Source organism: Sarcophilus harrisii, chromosome 1 (genome assembly GCF_902635505.1).
Source record: "Sarcophilus harrisii chromosome 1, mSarHar1.11, whole genome shotgun sequence".
Classification (NCBI taxonomy): Eukaryota; Metazoa; Chordata; class Mammalia; order Dasyuromorphia; family Dasyuridae; genus Sarcophilus; species Sarcophilus harrisii.
In genome coordinates this window covers 684978476-684995907 of record NC_045426.1, presented here as the reverse complement: position 1 = coordinate 684995907, position 17432 = coordinate 684978476, and the positions used below count along the sequence as shown (strand labels likewise).

Below are 17432 nucleotides of genomic sequence, written 5' to 3'. Positions count from 1 at the left end.
GGTGTGGGTAAGCTTCTAACGGCTCAGATTGCAATTCATCCCCTGCTTCTTTTCCTGTGTAATTCTAGGTGTCCTCTCATAAATCTGCCCTGGGACCTCAGTGATTCCCTCTAGAGAATCTTCCCCTACCTCTCTTGAGGTTATGTGTTACTAGAGGGAAATAAAGAGGAAGAGGAGGAGGGGGGAAGAGGAGGAGTACTGGACTCAACTAATTATTCCTGAGTGGAATAATTAACAAAATGTTCTAGGATCAATTTTGTGGGGCCAGATCATCTTCTGAATTAATTACCTTGAGGGTGATTGAACCAAATGGACACAATCAAGTTAGGAAAGAGTATAATGAGTGGGCAAGTCATTTAAACTTTCTTGGTTTAATCTAATGGAGTAGGAAATGGCAAATCATTCTGGGATTTTTGCCAAGAAAACCACGTGGACAGTTTGGTGCCGAGATGAATTGCAGCAGGGTTGTATCGGGCTAGGTGAGAGATCTCTGCACAGGATGCAGGTGTCATGTAGGGTGTAGCACAGGCTGACATAGGGGCTACAGGACCCACTTATTTACCCTCTTCCCAACCTCTGACTGGACACAAAAGCCACCTTTAAAATGAATTACCGAAGGTAGAAAAATCATTTTATTTATCTCAGTATAAAACCTTACAAAGAAAGAACAGTCAATACTATGGTGGTGAAGAGGAAAAGAACACAGATTCTCAAGTCCAAGGTGCTGGGTTCAAATCCTTCCTTTAACACACACTACCTGTGTAACTTTGGGGGAATCCGTTCAAAATTTGGGGTTTAAATTTCCTCATCTGTAAAAATTAGTGGGTTAGACAAGATGCCTTCTGTGGTTCCTGTGAGGTAACAACCAGTGACATTCATGGGAAAACATTTAGACTTTACATTTGACCTTTTTCCTCTTTCTTTTATCTGACAATTTTCACTGCAGGCACCTGAAGGACATGGCCATTATTTTTCTTTAGTTTTCTAATGCCTCACACAGGCCTTGCTCTTTTACAGGTTTAATAAGAATCTGATTTTAATTTGCTTCTATATTAAAAGTGATCAATTCTAGGGCGGTGTCATTGGGCCAGTATCTATCCCCCAGTGGAACCCTTGAAGACTGGGTTAGAGCACCCCAAAATCTATCAGCAGCACAGCTCTGGAAAGGGGATGTAGGGGGCATGGAGTACAGGTAAGGAAACAAAGGAAGTGGCCTACCACGTTTAAGCAAGTGGTAACATCAAGAGGGTGGGCTCCTCTGAGCTCACAAGGTAGGATCTGAATCCAGGTCCTCCAATTGCAGAGCTAATTCCTTTCATGATTCTAAGCTGCCTTCTCATGCCCATGGATTCATGGGACAATTTTAATTGTTCTGACCTGCTCTTCTGGGTGTGGAGCTTCCCGAGACTGGTGAGAGATGAGCTATTAGAACTTTCCAGTGGAAAGGAACCACTTAGCGAGAAACTGAGGTCCAGGAAGGGAACTGCCTTGCTCATAGTCACCGAAATAAAATTGGAACCCACATCCTCTGGCTCGAAACTCAGTGTTGTTGCTTCCCACTAGTCTCTCTCATCCGAGAGCCAAGGGGAAATTAAGCAGAGGGAAAAACAACGTGGTATATTTCCTTCTCGAAGTTTTTTTAGGGGAAAATAAATCAGTAAATCCAATTATCTACACATGGCACAATAAAGGCTTTCTGATTCTTCAGTGCTGGCCACAGCGTGCAGGATCAGGTCCGCTTCCCCGACCTGAAAGAGAAGCTGGGACAGAAGAGCAGTGGTCAGGGCAGCCCTGGGCAGGAGCGTCTCTGAGGGCGTGCTGCTGCGGTTTCCCAGAAATATCCCCTAGCCTGAAGAGAGTCCAAGACCTCTCTGGCTCTCCAGGAGATCCAGGGCCTTTTCTCCGGGCCTTGGCCCTTGAGTCCTTCACACTGACTGTGGTTACTCTCATCTGCCAAGATGAAGGGGCTCCCTCCCCGAACTGCTCCCAAAGGGTGCAGGTAGCACTGGGTGTCTCAGGCATACAGCACTCCAGAACGAGGAGCCTCGGCTAGGAGCCATCACGTCCCCCAGATTATAGCAGATACCAGAGGGGACAATTAAACCCAAGTCTTGGGGCTCTGACCCAGCTCTCCATACCAGCTGGGTGCACATCCCCTTCCTCACCTTTATTCCCCCTCCTCTTCCTTTCTCTCTCCTCCATCCTTTTCTTTCTTTCCTTCCTCTCCCTCCTCTCCCCATCTCTCTCTTTCCTCCCTCTCCCTCCTCTCCCCATCTCTCTTTCCCTCTTTCTCTCCCCTCCCCCATCTGGACAGCTGGCTGAGGGCTCCAAGCCTTTGGAACACCTAAGTCTGTAAGTTACAAATGAGCTGCTGCTGCTCCACCAGGGGAAAGGAGCTTCCGCCCCAATGCATCATGGGCCCAACCCCAAGGCAGCCCCTACCCAGTGGGGGATCACCCAGGTCCCTTATTCTCTGGTGACCCCGCTGCTGCCCCAGGGGCCACTCACAGCTTCCGGATGATCGTTTTCTCCTGTTTGCCTTCTTTGGAGTTGGTGGTGCTGGTGATGAGGGCTTCAGGGTCTCTTCTTGCCATCTGGCTGTTATTCGGGGGGATGAGCCCACTAGGTGAAAGGGAGAAAAGAAATGGATGATTTCATTTAGTCAAATCCTGCCTCCATTAGATGTGTGACTCTGGGCATATCATTTATCCTGCCTCCATTTGCTCATCTGTAAAGTGGGGACAATAAGAGCACCTATCTCCCAGAGTAGTTGTGAGCATCAAGAGCACTTTGCAAATCTTATTACTAATAATAAAAGCTTGTACTAAGCATAGATTTGTAAAGGCAGGAAGTCATGCGTCCCTCATAGGTGGTACACACATATAATGCTCTTGATCTTTCTCTCTCTCTCTCTCTCTCTCTCTCTCTCTCTCTCTCTCTCTCTCTCTGTGTGTGTGTGTGTGTGTCTCTCTCTCTCTCTGTTATTCAGTAACCTAACTTCAAAGACAGCTCCAGTTCCCCTCCCACCCCTTGCCATGAACTGAGGATACTTCTCTGTGAAGAATGTTCACTTCAACAAACCAAACCCAGTAGAAAAATGTGAGTGGTGCAGGAAAAATGTTTCTCTTCCTCCGCCCCTTCTCCATTCTCCCTCCTCTCTTTATTTCTGTCAGGCTCCCCACAACCCCCTTAGGCCTGGCCCAGCAAGCCGCCTTATCATTCTCTCACAAGTTGATGTCCTTCTCTCAAGGGTTCAGTCTCCAAAATGATAAGAATCGAGAACCTGAATCATAGGGGTCACTGGCCTGGCCCGGTCTCTATTCCCACCAAACATTTCTCTATTTCATGACAAATTGAATAACTAATTGATCTTCACACTTGATATTGTGTCTCCCACATCTGAGTGTTTTTCTGTTCCCTTTTCATCTCTAGCTTTCAGAATCTTTTTTTATCCCTTCAAGGACCCAGATGAAACTACTCTCTTCTCAATTTTTTCAGGAGTACTCTGTGTTGATTTCTTGGCCGCCTCCACTTTGTGTTCCTTTCCTCAACTCTGTTAGTTGAGGGTTTCAAATGAGGTCCTTTTCTTATCTCAAATCCCTCAGATGCCTTGCAACACTATCTCCTCCTCCACCCTGTCTCATGAGGAAGAGGTGTCCCGTCTGCCTCCCAAGTCAGATCCCTGCACATGCGTAAGCAATCCATCCCCTTACAACCTTTTCTGCAGGCAGATGCTCTATTTTTCCCATCCTTCCCTTTATTTTCAGCCTCTCCCTATCTACTGGCCCCTTCCCTACTACTTAAAACATCCTATCCTTAAAAAACTTCTCACTTGATTTGACCATTTCCACTGGTTATTTTCCTAGATCCTTTCATGGCTAAACTCCTTGAGAAAGCCAATTATAATCATTGCTCCCATTTCCTTTCTTATCCCTCTCTTCAACCAATCAAGCATCTGCTCAGCCATCTGTTTCATTCTTCGGCTTCACCCATTCAACTGAAACTTTGCTCTCCAGTTCCTGGTGAGCTGCTAATCGCCAAATCCGACGGCCCTTTCTCTATCCTTATCATCCATGACTTCTCTGCAGCTTTGGCATTGGTGAGCATCATTTCCCTCTAAATACTCTCTCCTCTCTGCCTTTGTGTGAAGCTACTTTGTCCTGGTCTTCCTCCTGTCTGACCATCCAGGTCCTTTTCCTGGTTCTTTCTTATTTATACTTTTGTTGGATTTGTCTAGGTCTGATGTTGGGTGTTCTCTGAGTCTATGGACTCTTCTCCCTTTAAGCTTCCCCACTTAGTGATCTCATCAACTTGCATGGATTCCATTATCATCTCTTTTCAGATTACTCCAGATCTCTATATCTAGTCCTAGTTCCCTAGTCTCTCTCCTAGGTTACAATCACACACATGTTGTGTAAGCAGTATTTTATTTTTTCCAATTACATGTAAAGACAATTTTTAACTTTTTTTTCCCCCTGAGGCAACTGGGGTTAAGTGACTTGCCCAGAGTCACATAATTAGGAAGTATTAAGTATCTGAGGCCAGATTTGAACTCGAGTCCTCCTGACTTCAGGGCTGGTTCTCTATTCACTGCTCCACTTAGCTGCCCCTCAACATTCATTTTTTTTAAATTTTATTTAATAGCCTTTTATTTACAGGATATATACATGGGTAACTTTACAGCATTAACAATTGCCAAACCTCGTTCCAATTTTTCAACTCTTACCCCCCCCACCCCCTCCCCTAAATGGCAGGATGACCAGTAGATGTTAAATATATTAAAATATAACTTAGATACACAATAAGTATACATCAACATTCATTTTTATAAGATTTTGAGTTCCAAATTATTTTCCCTCCCTTCTTCCTCTCCCTTGTCCCCAAGACAGCAAGCAAGGTGATATAGGTTATACATGTGTAATCATGTTAAACATATTTCCACATTAATCAACATGTCAAAAATAGGACTCATTAGAACATCATAAACAGCAACAGCAAGATTATACAGTGATCAATTCTGACAGATGTGGCTCTTTTCAACAGCAAAGTGATTTAGGTCAGTTCCAATGGTCTGGTGATGAAGAGCCATCTGCACCCATAGAAAAGACTGTGGTGACTGAGAATGGATCACGACATAGTTTTTTCACTTTTTGGTTATTTGCTTGCATTTTGTTTTCTCTCTCATTTCTTACCTTTTTGATCTGATTTTTCTTGTATAAGAATACAAGATTGTACAATTGTACAATTCTTGTACTAGAATATTGTATAAATATATATATATATACATATATTGCATTTAACATATATTTTAACATGTTTAACATATATTGTATTCCTTGCTATCTAGAGGAGGGGGAAGGGAAGGAAAAATTTGGAACACAAAGTTTTTCAAGGGTGAATGTTGAAAATTATCTATGCATATGTTTTGAAAAAAAACTTTAATAAAAAATTAGAACTCATTATCTTTCCCCCCAAACCGCCCCACATTCCACCCCTTACCATTACTAGTCAGGGCATCACCATCCCTATGAGTCACTCAGGGCTAAACCATTTTTTGTGGGGGGGGGGGGTAAGGGGGGGAAGCAACTGGAATTAAGTAACTTGCTAATAAGTATCTGAGGCCAAATTTGAACTCAGGTTCTCCTGATTCCAGGGCCAGTGCTCTACTGCTCCACGTAGCTGCCCCATAGGCCTGAAACTGTAATGTCATCCTGAATTCCTCATTCTCTCTCATTTCACATATCTATATCTATGGCCAAATCTTATATGTTCCCACCTTCACAAAGACTCAGCCAAGTAACTGCCCAAGCTCAGGTCCCTCCCACCTAGCCTCCTAACTCCTCTCCCTGACTCCAGCCTCTCCCCACTCAGCAGCCAGGTTAATTTTTTCTAAGGCACAGCTCTGACCATTCTTCCATTTCAATGAACTCCAGTAGTTGTTTGTCACCTCCAGGATCAACTATAAATTCCTTTGTTTGGTGTTTAAAGGTCCATAACCGGGTCCCTTCCTAGCTTTCTATCCTTCTTGCCCTTACTCTGTTCCATGAGCTCTATGGTCCAGGGTCCAATCGACTGGCTTCCTTGTGTTCCCTTAACACAATACTCTTACCTGCCTCTTTCTCCTTAGCTCCACCTGTATGCTTCCTGGATCCTTCAAGGCTCAGCTCAAATTCCACCTTTTGTAGGCGGCTGTCCCCGGTCCTTCCAGCTGCTAAGGGAAGTGGTGGTATGGTGGACAGAGAGAATGGTGGGAGCCTTGGGTCAGAGAGCCCTAAGTTTGACTCCTACCTGAGACACATATGGTATGATCCTGGTTAGGTACCTTCATTTCCCCATCTCTAAATTGGGAATACTACTAGTTACCTCCCAGGATGGTTATGAAGTGATATGTATAAAGTGTTTTATAAAGAACTATGTAAATGCTAGATATTATTTCAGATTGTCTTTATCTCCTCTATATTGTATCACCATTCCCATTAGAATGTATATTTCCTGAGAGCAGAGACCTAGTATCCCCAGTGATGAGCATCCTATCTCAATCAATGCAGGTAGGTGGTGCCATAGTGCCCAGAGCACCAGGCTTGGAGTCAGGAAGACTCATCTTTCTGAGTTCAAATCCCACCTCAAGATGCTTCCTAGCTGTATGACCCTAGGCAAGTCACGTAACCCTGTGTGACTCAGTTTCCTCATCTGCCAACTGAGTTGGAGAAGGAAATACCAAACTATTCCAGTATCTTTGCCAAAAAAAAAAACAAAAACAAATGGGGTCACAGAGTCGGACGTGACTGAAAAATGATTGGCCAGCAAACAATTGATTGATTCATAGAGTCGCACTTATCCCTGGAAGAAATTTTAAAGGTCATCTAGACTATTCATTTACAGATAAGGAACTAAGAACCAGAAAGATTACTGACCTGCCCAAAGTCACACAGGCAGTTTCTTCAGAGTTTGGATTCAAGTCAATGCCTTCTGACTGTAAATCCAGCTTTTTTAAGGTGCTGTGGAGGCAAAGGAAAAGGAGTCCAGCATTTTCCCTCTCCATGCATGAGGGACTCCATCCTTCAATGGGCCTCCAATTCATTCTCCCATTTTAATGAAGCTTACCTGTTATCTGTTATCTACCATCTATCTGGATGAATGGGCAACCCTGCCCACAGTTTCCCTGCTCTTCCTGTCCTATGGTAAAAGGAAGTCACCTTGGCCTGATTTCCCAAGGACAACTAGGAAACCCCCACCCTACCTCTGAGTGAACTGCCTTCCATTTGGGGGTTTCCAAAATGAGATTTATTGAGAGGAAAGTATTTGTATTCAGGGTTTGCTTGGCTGGCAGAGGAAACAGCCTCTCTCTGATAACTGACCAACTGACCTCTCTCGGTCATAACTTGTAATAAGAGACTTTTTTCTCTGATGATATGAGCCCCAAATTTGTAAAGTGTGGTCTTGTTATCTCAGTGATATTTAAATCCCCAAACTGCTCTAGATGACACAATGGATAGAGTCAGGAGGACCTGAGTTTAAATCCAGCCTCATCTCATTAAACTTCCTAGATGAGCAAGTCATTTATCCCCAACTGTTTTGCAAAAACAAACAACCAAAAAAAAAAAAAAAAAAAAAAAAGAGTAAGAAATTTCCAAACTGTAAAGTTGAAAGGCAGCTCAGTGGTCATTTGGCCCAACTACAATTATCCCCTTCCATATCATAGGGGTCAAAGGTATGGCACTCTTGTGATCTGGGAAACCTATGTAAAAAATTTCTGACCCTTCCTCCTTACCAGAGAAGTCTGATTTTTTTTCCTTTTATGGGGTGTTTACAGCATCTTATTGTGAAATTTGGATTAAATATTTGGTCATCTGATGGCCTTTGTATATCTTTTACAAAACTCCTCCCAAAATTCCCATTTAATTTCTTATTCTGACCCATGATATATCAAAACCATGACAGGGAAAGTTTCATTAGGGAAGCGATAACTCAAGCTATTCCCAACAGTAATGGAAAACTCAGTACCTCTTGAGGCAATATATTCTCCTTCCTAACTCTGGTGGGAAGTTTTTCCTAGCATGGAAACTAAATCTGCCTTTCCTTGATTTCCACTCACTTTTTCCTGGGAAAGGGCCTAGGCCGGCCAACCATGCCCTGCCCAGGGGGTTTCTGACTTTCTGGACTTCAATATGCTTTAGCTTCAGGCTCACTTTAGAACATGCATTGGTGCCACTGCCGGCTCTCTGCTCCTATTGGTGAGTTCTTTCCAGGGCTTTTATTTTGAGGAGTCTGGGCATTCTAACTCAGCCTCTGACTTTCTGATTTCAATACCTTATTCTCCCATAAATACTTCTTTCTTTCTCTTCTTTCCTCAGCTTTTCAGCTCTCCCTCTCAGTGTCTTCCTCCACCTCCTGTGCTCAGCACAGTGACTGGCATACAGTAAGGGTTTAATAAATGCTTATAGTAACTGCTTGTTACTAGTTCTGGAGCTAAGCGGATCAAATCTAATCCCTCTTCTTTCTACATGACAGCTCTTTAAATATTTTAAGACACATTTGTGTCTATGGGTAATGGCACTAAATGTGCCTGCAATTCATTTGTGGGTAGAGTCAAAGAAGAGCAGGATCAGAGTGGACTTCACTCTGCAGACAGCTGCTAGAGATGGGCATGGGGGAGTGGGGAGCTAACACCTCCTAGTTTCCTATTTTAACTAATAATTCTTTTTTATTATAGCTTTTTATTTACAAGATGTATGCATGGGTAATTTTTCAGCATTGACCCTTGCAAAACCCTCTTTTTCAACTTTTCCTCTCCTTCCCTGGATTCCCTCCCCTAGATGGAAGGCAGACCCATACATGTTTAACTAATAATTCTTGATCTCCCATTTCATCCAGGGTCATCTCCGGCCTTCCTGATTTCTATTTGGCCACTGAACTCAGATAGCTTTGGAGGGGAAAGTGAGGCAGGTGATCTTGCACAGACTTTCCTCACTTAAATCCAATTTCCTTACATTTCATGGCACCTTCTCATCTTCTTTAAGAACAAAGGACAAACAACAACAAATAATTCTCAACAACTAGGTACTATAGTTATTCCTATACTGCTCAAAACCGGAACCTGTCATCATTGTCCCCTTTAAATCTGGATCCCTAGAGCTTAGCCCTAGAGCTTAGCCCCGGTCACAGTACCCTAGTTTCGGCTCTGTGTAAGGGTAGGGGAGAAGTTGCTAGTGCAGAACAAGGAGGGATTCTTGGGCACAGGCTGAACCTTGGCCCCTGGGTTGTCTCTACCTTTTATAGCACTGGAGCTCTTCCTGAGCCACCAGCAGCTGGGATTTGAGCTTGTTCCTCTCATGCAGCACATCCCGCAGTTCCTGCATCGTAAATCGGGGGCGGTTGGGGTCTGTCAGATCCACGACAACTTTGTTGGTCCCTGGGTTCACCTGTAAAACAAGAAACAAGTGGTCTGGCTTTTTCTTATTAGAGAAGGGGAAAGAAGGGAAGGAAGGAGAGGAAGAGGAGAAGGAAAAAGAGCCTGAAAGACAGCCATTAATTCTGTAGTTTGAGCAATTCTAGGAGCCCCAAATCTGCAAATTTTATAGAAACAAAGGGTGAAAGACTCTTCAGAGTATTTTTTTTTGAGGTCAAGGTTTGTTTTATTTTGATTTTGTAACACAGTGCCTACCATCATAGTTCTTGCCCATAGTAATTTCTTTTTTTTCTTTTTATTTTCAAAACTTTTGTTTTTTGTTTTCAAAACATATGCATTGTAACCAGATAACTGTATAAATATATATACACATATTGGATGTACTTCAACATATTAGTATGTATTGGACTACCTGCCAGATGGGGAAGGGGTGGAGGGAAGAAGGGGAAAAATTGCAACAAAAGGTTATGCAAGGGTCAATATTGGAAAAAATTACCCATAAAAAGCTTTAATTAAAAAATGCATTTATAATTTTTTAATATTGACCCTTGCAAAGCCTTGTGTTCCAGATTTTCCCCTCCTTCCCCCCACCCCTTCCCTAGATGGCAAGTAATCCATATATGTTATACTTAAAATATACGTTAAATCCAATCCATGTAAACATATTTATACAATTATCTTGCTGCACAAGAAAAGTCAGATCAAAAAGGAAAGAAAATGAGTAAGAAAACAAAATGCAAAAGAACAACAACAAAAAGAGTGAGAATGTTATGTTGTGTGATCCACACTCAGTTCCCACAACTCTCTCTCTCTGGGTATAGATGACTCTTCAGAGTTTTATTTTATCTATATTTAAATACCAGAACAAACCACTCTCTGCATTTGACACAGTAGATTCGGCCAATCTGCAAGTATTTATTAAGCCCGGTTTTTTTAGGTACCAGGATGCTAGACCCTGGGGATATAAAGACAGAAAAAGAAACTACATTCAAATGGGAGTAATAACAATTGATGGATGGATAGGGGGCGCCATAGTGCACAGAGTACAAGGTCCGGAGTTCAGATTAGACCTCAGATGCTTACTAATTATGTCAATTCAGTGCTCAATTTTTTTTAATCTGTTAAAAAATTTTTTTTCATTCTACTGTTTGCATCAGTAAAGCCTAAATCATCTAAATTACCTGGAATTAGAAGATAATGGAAAAAAGGTCAATAAAGCAGATTAAAGATTTTTATTTTGGAGACCATCAGGATTAAGGGACTTGCTTAGGGTCACACAGCTAGTAAATGTCTTCAGTCACATTTGAACCCAGGTCCTCCTGACTCCAGGGCTGGTGCTCTATACACTGTACCAAGTAGCAGTCCCATCAATTTAAATGTAAATTTCATTGTGTGTCCTGCAAACGTTTTCCTCCCAGAAAAGCTGATTGTTAAACATTTATTAGCAATACTACTAAAAAAGTAGTACTTTCTTGAAGAAAGTAAAAGCTATCACAACCAAAAAATCAATAAAAATGTGGATAGGATACCTTAAACTACCTAGCAAGGCTATCATGAAGACCAAATCAAATATGGAAAATACTTTACTGATCTTCCTTTTTTTGAGAAGCAATTGGAATTAAGTGACTTGCCCTAAGACACCCAGCTAATAATGAGGCCAAATTTGAACTCAGATCCTCCTGACTTCAGGGCTGGTGCTCTATCCACTACACCATCTAGCCCTACTTTACAGATCTTAAGGAGCTATGATTAAATGACTATGTTTTCTCCTATGTGTGATCAATTTATTGTTTCTTAAATGTAACACACACCCCAGAGAAAAGATCTTGCCTTCTAAGGGAAGCAAGAAGGCAATGTGAGATAGTGCCAAGAGGACTGAAATTAGCTTTAGCAGACCTAAGTCACATCCTGACTTATGGGACTGTGGGCATGTCCCTCATTATACTACAGTCAGGACAATAGAGAAAGGAACACACATTTATTAAGCACCTACTGTCAGACGCTTGCACTAAGTGCTTTAAGAATTGCTATCTCATTCGATCCTCACAACAACCTCATGAAGTCACTGATATTATTTATTATCCCTTATTTTACAACTGAGGAAACTGAGGCAAACAGAGTGAAGTGACCTGCCTAGGGTCATACAGCTTGCAAATATATAAGGTCTGGCTTTGAATTAAATCCTTCTGGTTCCAAGCCCATCACTGTCCACTGCTCTGAAAGTTAAGGATGCTGAAAACTCACGTACAAAAGGGTAACCATAATGGGGAAGGCCTCAAGTCTATACCATTAAGAAGATCAGTTAAAATTTGCCTCCGTACCCTACATGCACAAAAATATTTATGGCAGCTCTTTTTGTGGTGGCAAAAAATTGGAAATAGAATGCTCATCAACTGGGCAGTGGCTGAATAAATTGTGGTCTATGAATGTAATGTAATATATTTCTATAAGAAATAATGCACAGGTGGATTTTAGAAAAACCTCGATCTGTCAATAAAAAGTTATTATAATAAAAAATAAATTAATAAATTTTTAAAAAAACCTCAAAAGACTTACATGAACTGAAAGAAAATCAAGTAAGCAGAACTAGGAGAACATTGGACCCAGTAAAAGTAACATTGCCTGATGATCAACTATGAATGACTTAATTCTTCTCAGTAATACATTAATCCAAGATAGTTCCAAAGGATTCATGATGGAAAATGCTATCCACATACAGAGAAAGAACTGATGTACCTACAATACCTAGCACAATGTCTGAAACATACGTAATAAATCTTTGTAAATTGAGCCATTGAAAAGACTGGACATGTTTAACTTGGAATGACTAACTGAAGGATTTGCTGCATGCAAAGTACTGTGCTAAATACTAGGGAATACAAATAGAAAAGTTGAACAGATTTTCAAAAATCTTATATTCTAATGGGGGAGACTTAGAATATGCTGGGGGACAGAATAGCTGCCTTTAGTATCTGAAAGTCTGTTCTGTATAAAATGGATGAGATTTGTTCTCCTTGGCCCCAGAGAGAGAATGAGGGAGTATGAATTATAATGAATTTAGGTTTGATATTAGGGAAAAATCTCTAAGACCTGGAGTTCTCCTAAAATGAAAATCAGCTCTCTATGGGAGAAGTAGTAGTTTCCCTTCCTTAAGGGACTTAGGGCAGATGACCACTTAGTGACCACATTCCCTCAGGTGTGTTTGAAGAAGAATTCTGGATTAGGTGTGGGTATCTATTAAAGTTCCTTCCAGCTCTGGGGGATCTGGACCCTCTCCAAGTCAGCATCTTACCAAGTGTAATTAGCAGTGTATTTTCCAAATCTGTCTAAGCTAGGAAGGTCTGTGACTCTAAATTCTGATGTAGTGCAGGGCCTGAGACCCTTTTACCTCACCCTAAGAGAAACATTTCTTCCTGGGCTTGGGAAATAAGTCTGGTGTCTTAGAACTTTGAGAAGTAAGGGAGTAAAGAGTCAAATTCTGAGCTCTGGAAATCCGTCCAGCAGTCTGGCACTGGGCTAACCAATCTTGCTCAGATTCATCCAGGAGTTACAAGCCAGCCCATGCGGGTGCTAGAAGCTTCACCTTAAGACTCTTCTAGGCAAGACTTCCTTGAGGAGCTGGTCAGGAAGCTCAAATAAACAGCCTTGATCTCTCTGGCCCTAATTTCCTGCTGATGTGTCACAGATACCCTCAGATGCACATTCTACCTTACAGAACATACAGCTCATCTGCTGCATCATGGGGGTGTCTAGCTTGGTCCCCACAGGAAGCTGGTCGGATGGATATTTATGGTTTTATCACTGAGCTGACTCCGTAGTCAACAGCTCTCCTTCCCAGATAAACGACCCTATTTCAAGACTTCCCCCACAGAGACTTAACTAGGCAATGGGGCTTCCTTCAGGGCTCTGAAATTAAAAGGTAGTTGGTAGCAGGTCCTTCACTCATGGAAACAACTGAGCTTAGTTAGCACCTAACTAGCAATAAATGAATGAATGGAAAAGCATTTATTTGTTTATTTGTGTGCCAAGCACTATGTATGCTATTGAAGATACAAATGCCAAAGTCGGACAGTTCTTGCCTTAATAAAGAATATATAATAAAAGAATAAAAGCTTTTTTAAGCTCCAAAGCTTAAATGAACTCCTTCCCTGCCTATCAGCCTAACAATGTTGGAGGGAAACTTGGGCCTCCCTTCCTCAGACACAAAAATGGCTAGTTAGAGCTCTGCTAAGATGTACATAGCTTTGAAGTTTCTCAGTGTTTCTCGACACAGGCTGCTAGGGCTGGATGAGACCTACAATCATACCCTCTTCAGAATATCTCTGGCTTCTGTGCTCAGTTCTAGACACATATTTTAAGAAGGACATTGGCAAACCTGGAGGAGCTACTCAATGCGGTCAAGGGCTCCGGAGAGCCTCCCTGCTGAGCAAAGAGGGGTGAAAGGAATGTGTGTGCTGGGGGAAGAGGAAGAGTCAAATGTCTTCCTTTTTCCATTGAAGGCCCCCAGATCCTGGAGCCCGCCAAGTCACAAAGTGGTTGTCCAAGCTCTGTTGGAAGACCTCCAGTATCAGACAGGATATTACCCTTTTAGATAGTTCTAAAGAAGCTCTTCCTCATGGTGAATCAAAATCATCTCCCCTGTAATTTCATCCCAAACCTTTTAATTCTGCCCTCCAAGGTCAAGCAGGTTTTCCTGTCATATTGAGGACAGACAGCTATGATTTTCAACCCATCCACATACCCATCCACCCATGCATCTATCATCCATCAATCCATCCACTTACCTATTCATCTACCCACCTACTCATCCTTCCATTCATCTACCCATCTACCCACCCATCCATCCATCCACCATCCTTCCATCCATCCATCCATCCATCATCCATCCATCCATCATCTATCCATCCATCATCCATCCATCCATTATCCATCCATCCATCCATTATCCATCCATCCATCATCTATCCATCCATCTATCCATCATCCATCCATCCATCATCCATCCATCCATCATCTATCCATCCATCATCCATCTATCCATCCATTCACCATCCAACCACCCATCCTGATATCAGCCCTAAATAATCCTCGGGCTGTACCCTGCTCCCTCCGAACAACAAATACATCGATACTGGATACTGCCTTGCTTCTGGAAAGGAGGCACTAATAGACTGTCCTTCGGTTCCTCTCACTCATCGCTAAGTTTTCTCAAGACTGAACATGCTCCATTTCTCCAAAGGACCCTCCTCCCTTCTGGTCTCCAATCCCTGTGTCACAAACCCTGCTTGGACCTGGAACACCGAACGGGTTGAGTCCAATGGGATGAGAGCAACGAGGTGGCTCAATGGCCACAGTACCTGCCCCGGGGTCAGGAAGACCCGCGTCCAAATGCAACTTCAGACACATCGGAGCAGTGTGACCCTGGGCAAGTCGCTTAATCCCAACCCCTTCCCCAAACAAACAAGGGAATAGAATTCGACGGCTGGACGTACCTCCTCAGCGTCCGGGGGCTGCCCCTCGCTCCTGAGCCCCTCCACCTCCTTCCTGAGGCTGTCCCTCTCCATTCTGAGCTCCTCCACGGTCACATTGCAATCATTCACCAGGGCCTCCAGCATCTCCAGAATCCTCACGATTTTAAACTGGAGCTGGGTCACCCTGGTGGCCACGTCCCTGGAGTCCCCGGTGATGGCCATCAGGTCCCTTCCCACCACATAGGAGATGTCATAGACATCCTCGGCAGTCAAGTGGAAGGGGTTCTTCCCAGGGTTTTGGGGGTCTCCCCTCCTCCCTTTCCCTTCTTTTCCTCCCCTCCTCCTCCTCCTCCTCGCCCTCTCCCCCCTCCTTCTCCGGAGAAGGCTTTTTCCATGGTGTCCCTGGTGGTTCCCGGGTCCCCAGGCCCAGGACCCCCTGGAACAGACTTAAAGGACAGCCCTTCTACAATTAACCCAACCCTTCCTCCGTTTAAATCTTGCAAAATGCAGAGGGGGGATGTCTGAGGACGGACCAATCAGCGAAGGCCGGAGGGGGACTGGGGAGGGAGAGGGGCCAAGTTACCTCGGCTCCAGCGGCTGACCAGAGGAGGAGGGGGGCCGAGACTTTGCCGGGCAAGAGACTTGCGAATGGTTCTTGGGAGGAGGAGGAGGTTTTAAGAAAGGCTTCCCCTCCCCCCCCCCCCAACTGGAAAGGAAATCTGGAGGCCTAAAGGAAATGAGAGGGGGGCGAGGGCCACCCGGCCAGTCCCGGCGCCCTCGGGAAAGGAGCGGGGCGAGGGCTTGCTGCAGGGACCAGGAGGGGGGGAGGAGCTGCTTCTTGCCTAGTAACCGGGACGCGGCCTCGGGGTTCCCATGGTGAGGGGGCGGGGAGGGGGGGGAGGAGGAGGAGGACCAGTAACTTTTTCCTTTGCAGATTCGGCCAGATCAGCCACAGAATCATTATTTACACAGATGCGCGGAAATCTGGGTTTCTGCGGAGGAGAGGAGGCTATTTTCAACATCTGGGGTCACCAGGGGTACCAGGTGCAGTGGGAAAATGGGCCGTATTTGGAAAATGAAGACGCGGCTGTTTTTCCACTAGCTGTGTGACTCTGAGCGAGTCAGTGACTGTCTCTGGATCTTAGTTTTCTCATCTATCACCCGGGAGGGTTGGGCTAGAGGGCCCCTAATATTCCTTCCTCCCTTGGATCTTGCCACGGTCAAGCCAATCTCCGGAGATGGAATGGTTGAGGGAGGAGGAGGAGGTTAAGAAGGTCAAGGAAGGAAGGAAGGAAAGGAAAGAAGGGGAGGAAGGACAGGAAGGAAGGAAGGAAGGAAGGGATAGCGAAGGGACGGGAGGGAGGGAGGGTTCAGCGGAGGGCAGGGAGGGAGGGAGGAGGGAGGGAGGGAGAGGAAGGAAGGAAGGAAGGAAGGAAGGGAAGGAAGGAAGGAGAGGAGGAGAGGGGAAGGGATGGGAGGAGGAGGGAGTTGAGGGAGGGAGGGAGGGAAGGAAGGAAGGAAGGAATGGAAGGAAGGAAGGAAGGAAGGAAGGAAGGAAAGGAGGGAGGGAGGGAGGAGGGAAGGAAGGAGAGGGAAGGAAGGAAGGAAGGAAGGAAGAAGGAAGGAAAGGAGGGAGGGAGGGAGGGAGGGGAGGGAGGAAGGAAGGAAGGAAGGAAGGAGGGAGGGAGGAAGGAAGGAAGGAAGGAAGGAAGGAAGGAAGGAAGGAAGGAAGGGAGGGAGGGAGGGAGGGAGGGAGAGGAGGGAGGGAGGGAGGAAGGAAGGAAGGAAGGAAGGAAGGAGGAGGAAGGAAGGAAGGGAAGGAAGGAAGGAAGGGAAGGAAGGAAAGGAAGGGAGGGAGGGAGGAGGAAGGGAGGGAGGGAGGGAGGGAGGGAGGAGGAAGGAAGGAAGGAAGGAAGGAAGGAGGGAGGGAGGAGGGAGGAAGAGAAGGAAGGAAGGAAGGAAGGAAGGAAAGGAAGGAAAGGAGGGAGGGAGGGAGGAGGAGGAAGGAAGGAGGGAGGGAGGGAGGGAGGGAGGGAAGGGAGGAAGGAAGGAAGGAAGGAAGGAAGGAAGGAAGGAGGGAGGAAAGAAGGAAGGAAGGAAGGAAGGAAGGAAGGGAAGGAAGGAAGGAAAGGAGGGAGGGAGGGAGGAGGGAGGGAGGGAGGAGGAGGGAGGGAGGAAGGAAGGAAGGAAGGAAGGAAGGAAGGAGGGAGGGAGGAGGGAGGGAGGAAGGAAGGAAGGAGAGGAGGGAGGGAGGGAGGAGGGAGAAGGAAGGAAGGAAGGAAGGAAGGAAGGAAGGAAGGAAGGAAAAGGAAGGGAAGGAAGGAAGGAAGGAAAGGAAGGAAGGAAGGGAAGGAAGGAAGGAAGGAGGGAGGGAGGGAGGGAGGAAGGGAGGGAGGGAGGGAGGGAGGGAGGGAGGAAAGGAAAGGAAAGGAAAAAGGAAAGGAAAAAGGAAAGGAAAAAGGAAAGGAAAGGAAAAAGGAAAGGAAAAAGGAAAGGAAGAAATAAAAACCGAGAAATCTTCAGAGTTTACCAAGAAGAGGGTCTTTAACCTT

General features: G+C 44.7%; 1 protein-coding gene across 1 annotated transcript; it reads right to left on the bottom strand.

The window, feature by feature from the left end:
- Positions 1–605: 605 nt before the first annotated feature.
- Positions 606–15177, bottom strand: RILPL2 (Rab interacting lysosomal protein like 2). The gene is made up of 5 exons (XM_023497046.2): positions 14902–15177; positions 9271–9422; positions 6915–6998; positions 2509–2622; positions 606–1760 (listed from the first exon to the last, which is right to left on the bottom strand). Exons 1-5 carry the CDS (start codon positions 15100–15102, stop codon positions 1730–1732), a joined length of 582 nt encoding a protein of 193 aa, XP_023352814.2. The 5' UTR covers positions 15103–15177; the 3' UTR covers positions 606–1729.
- Between the last annotated feature and the right edge of the window lie 2255 nt (positions 15178–17432).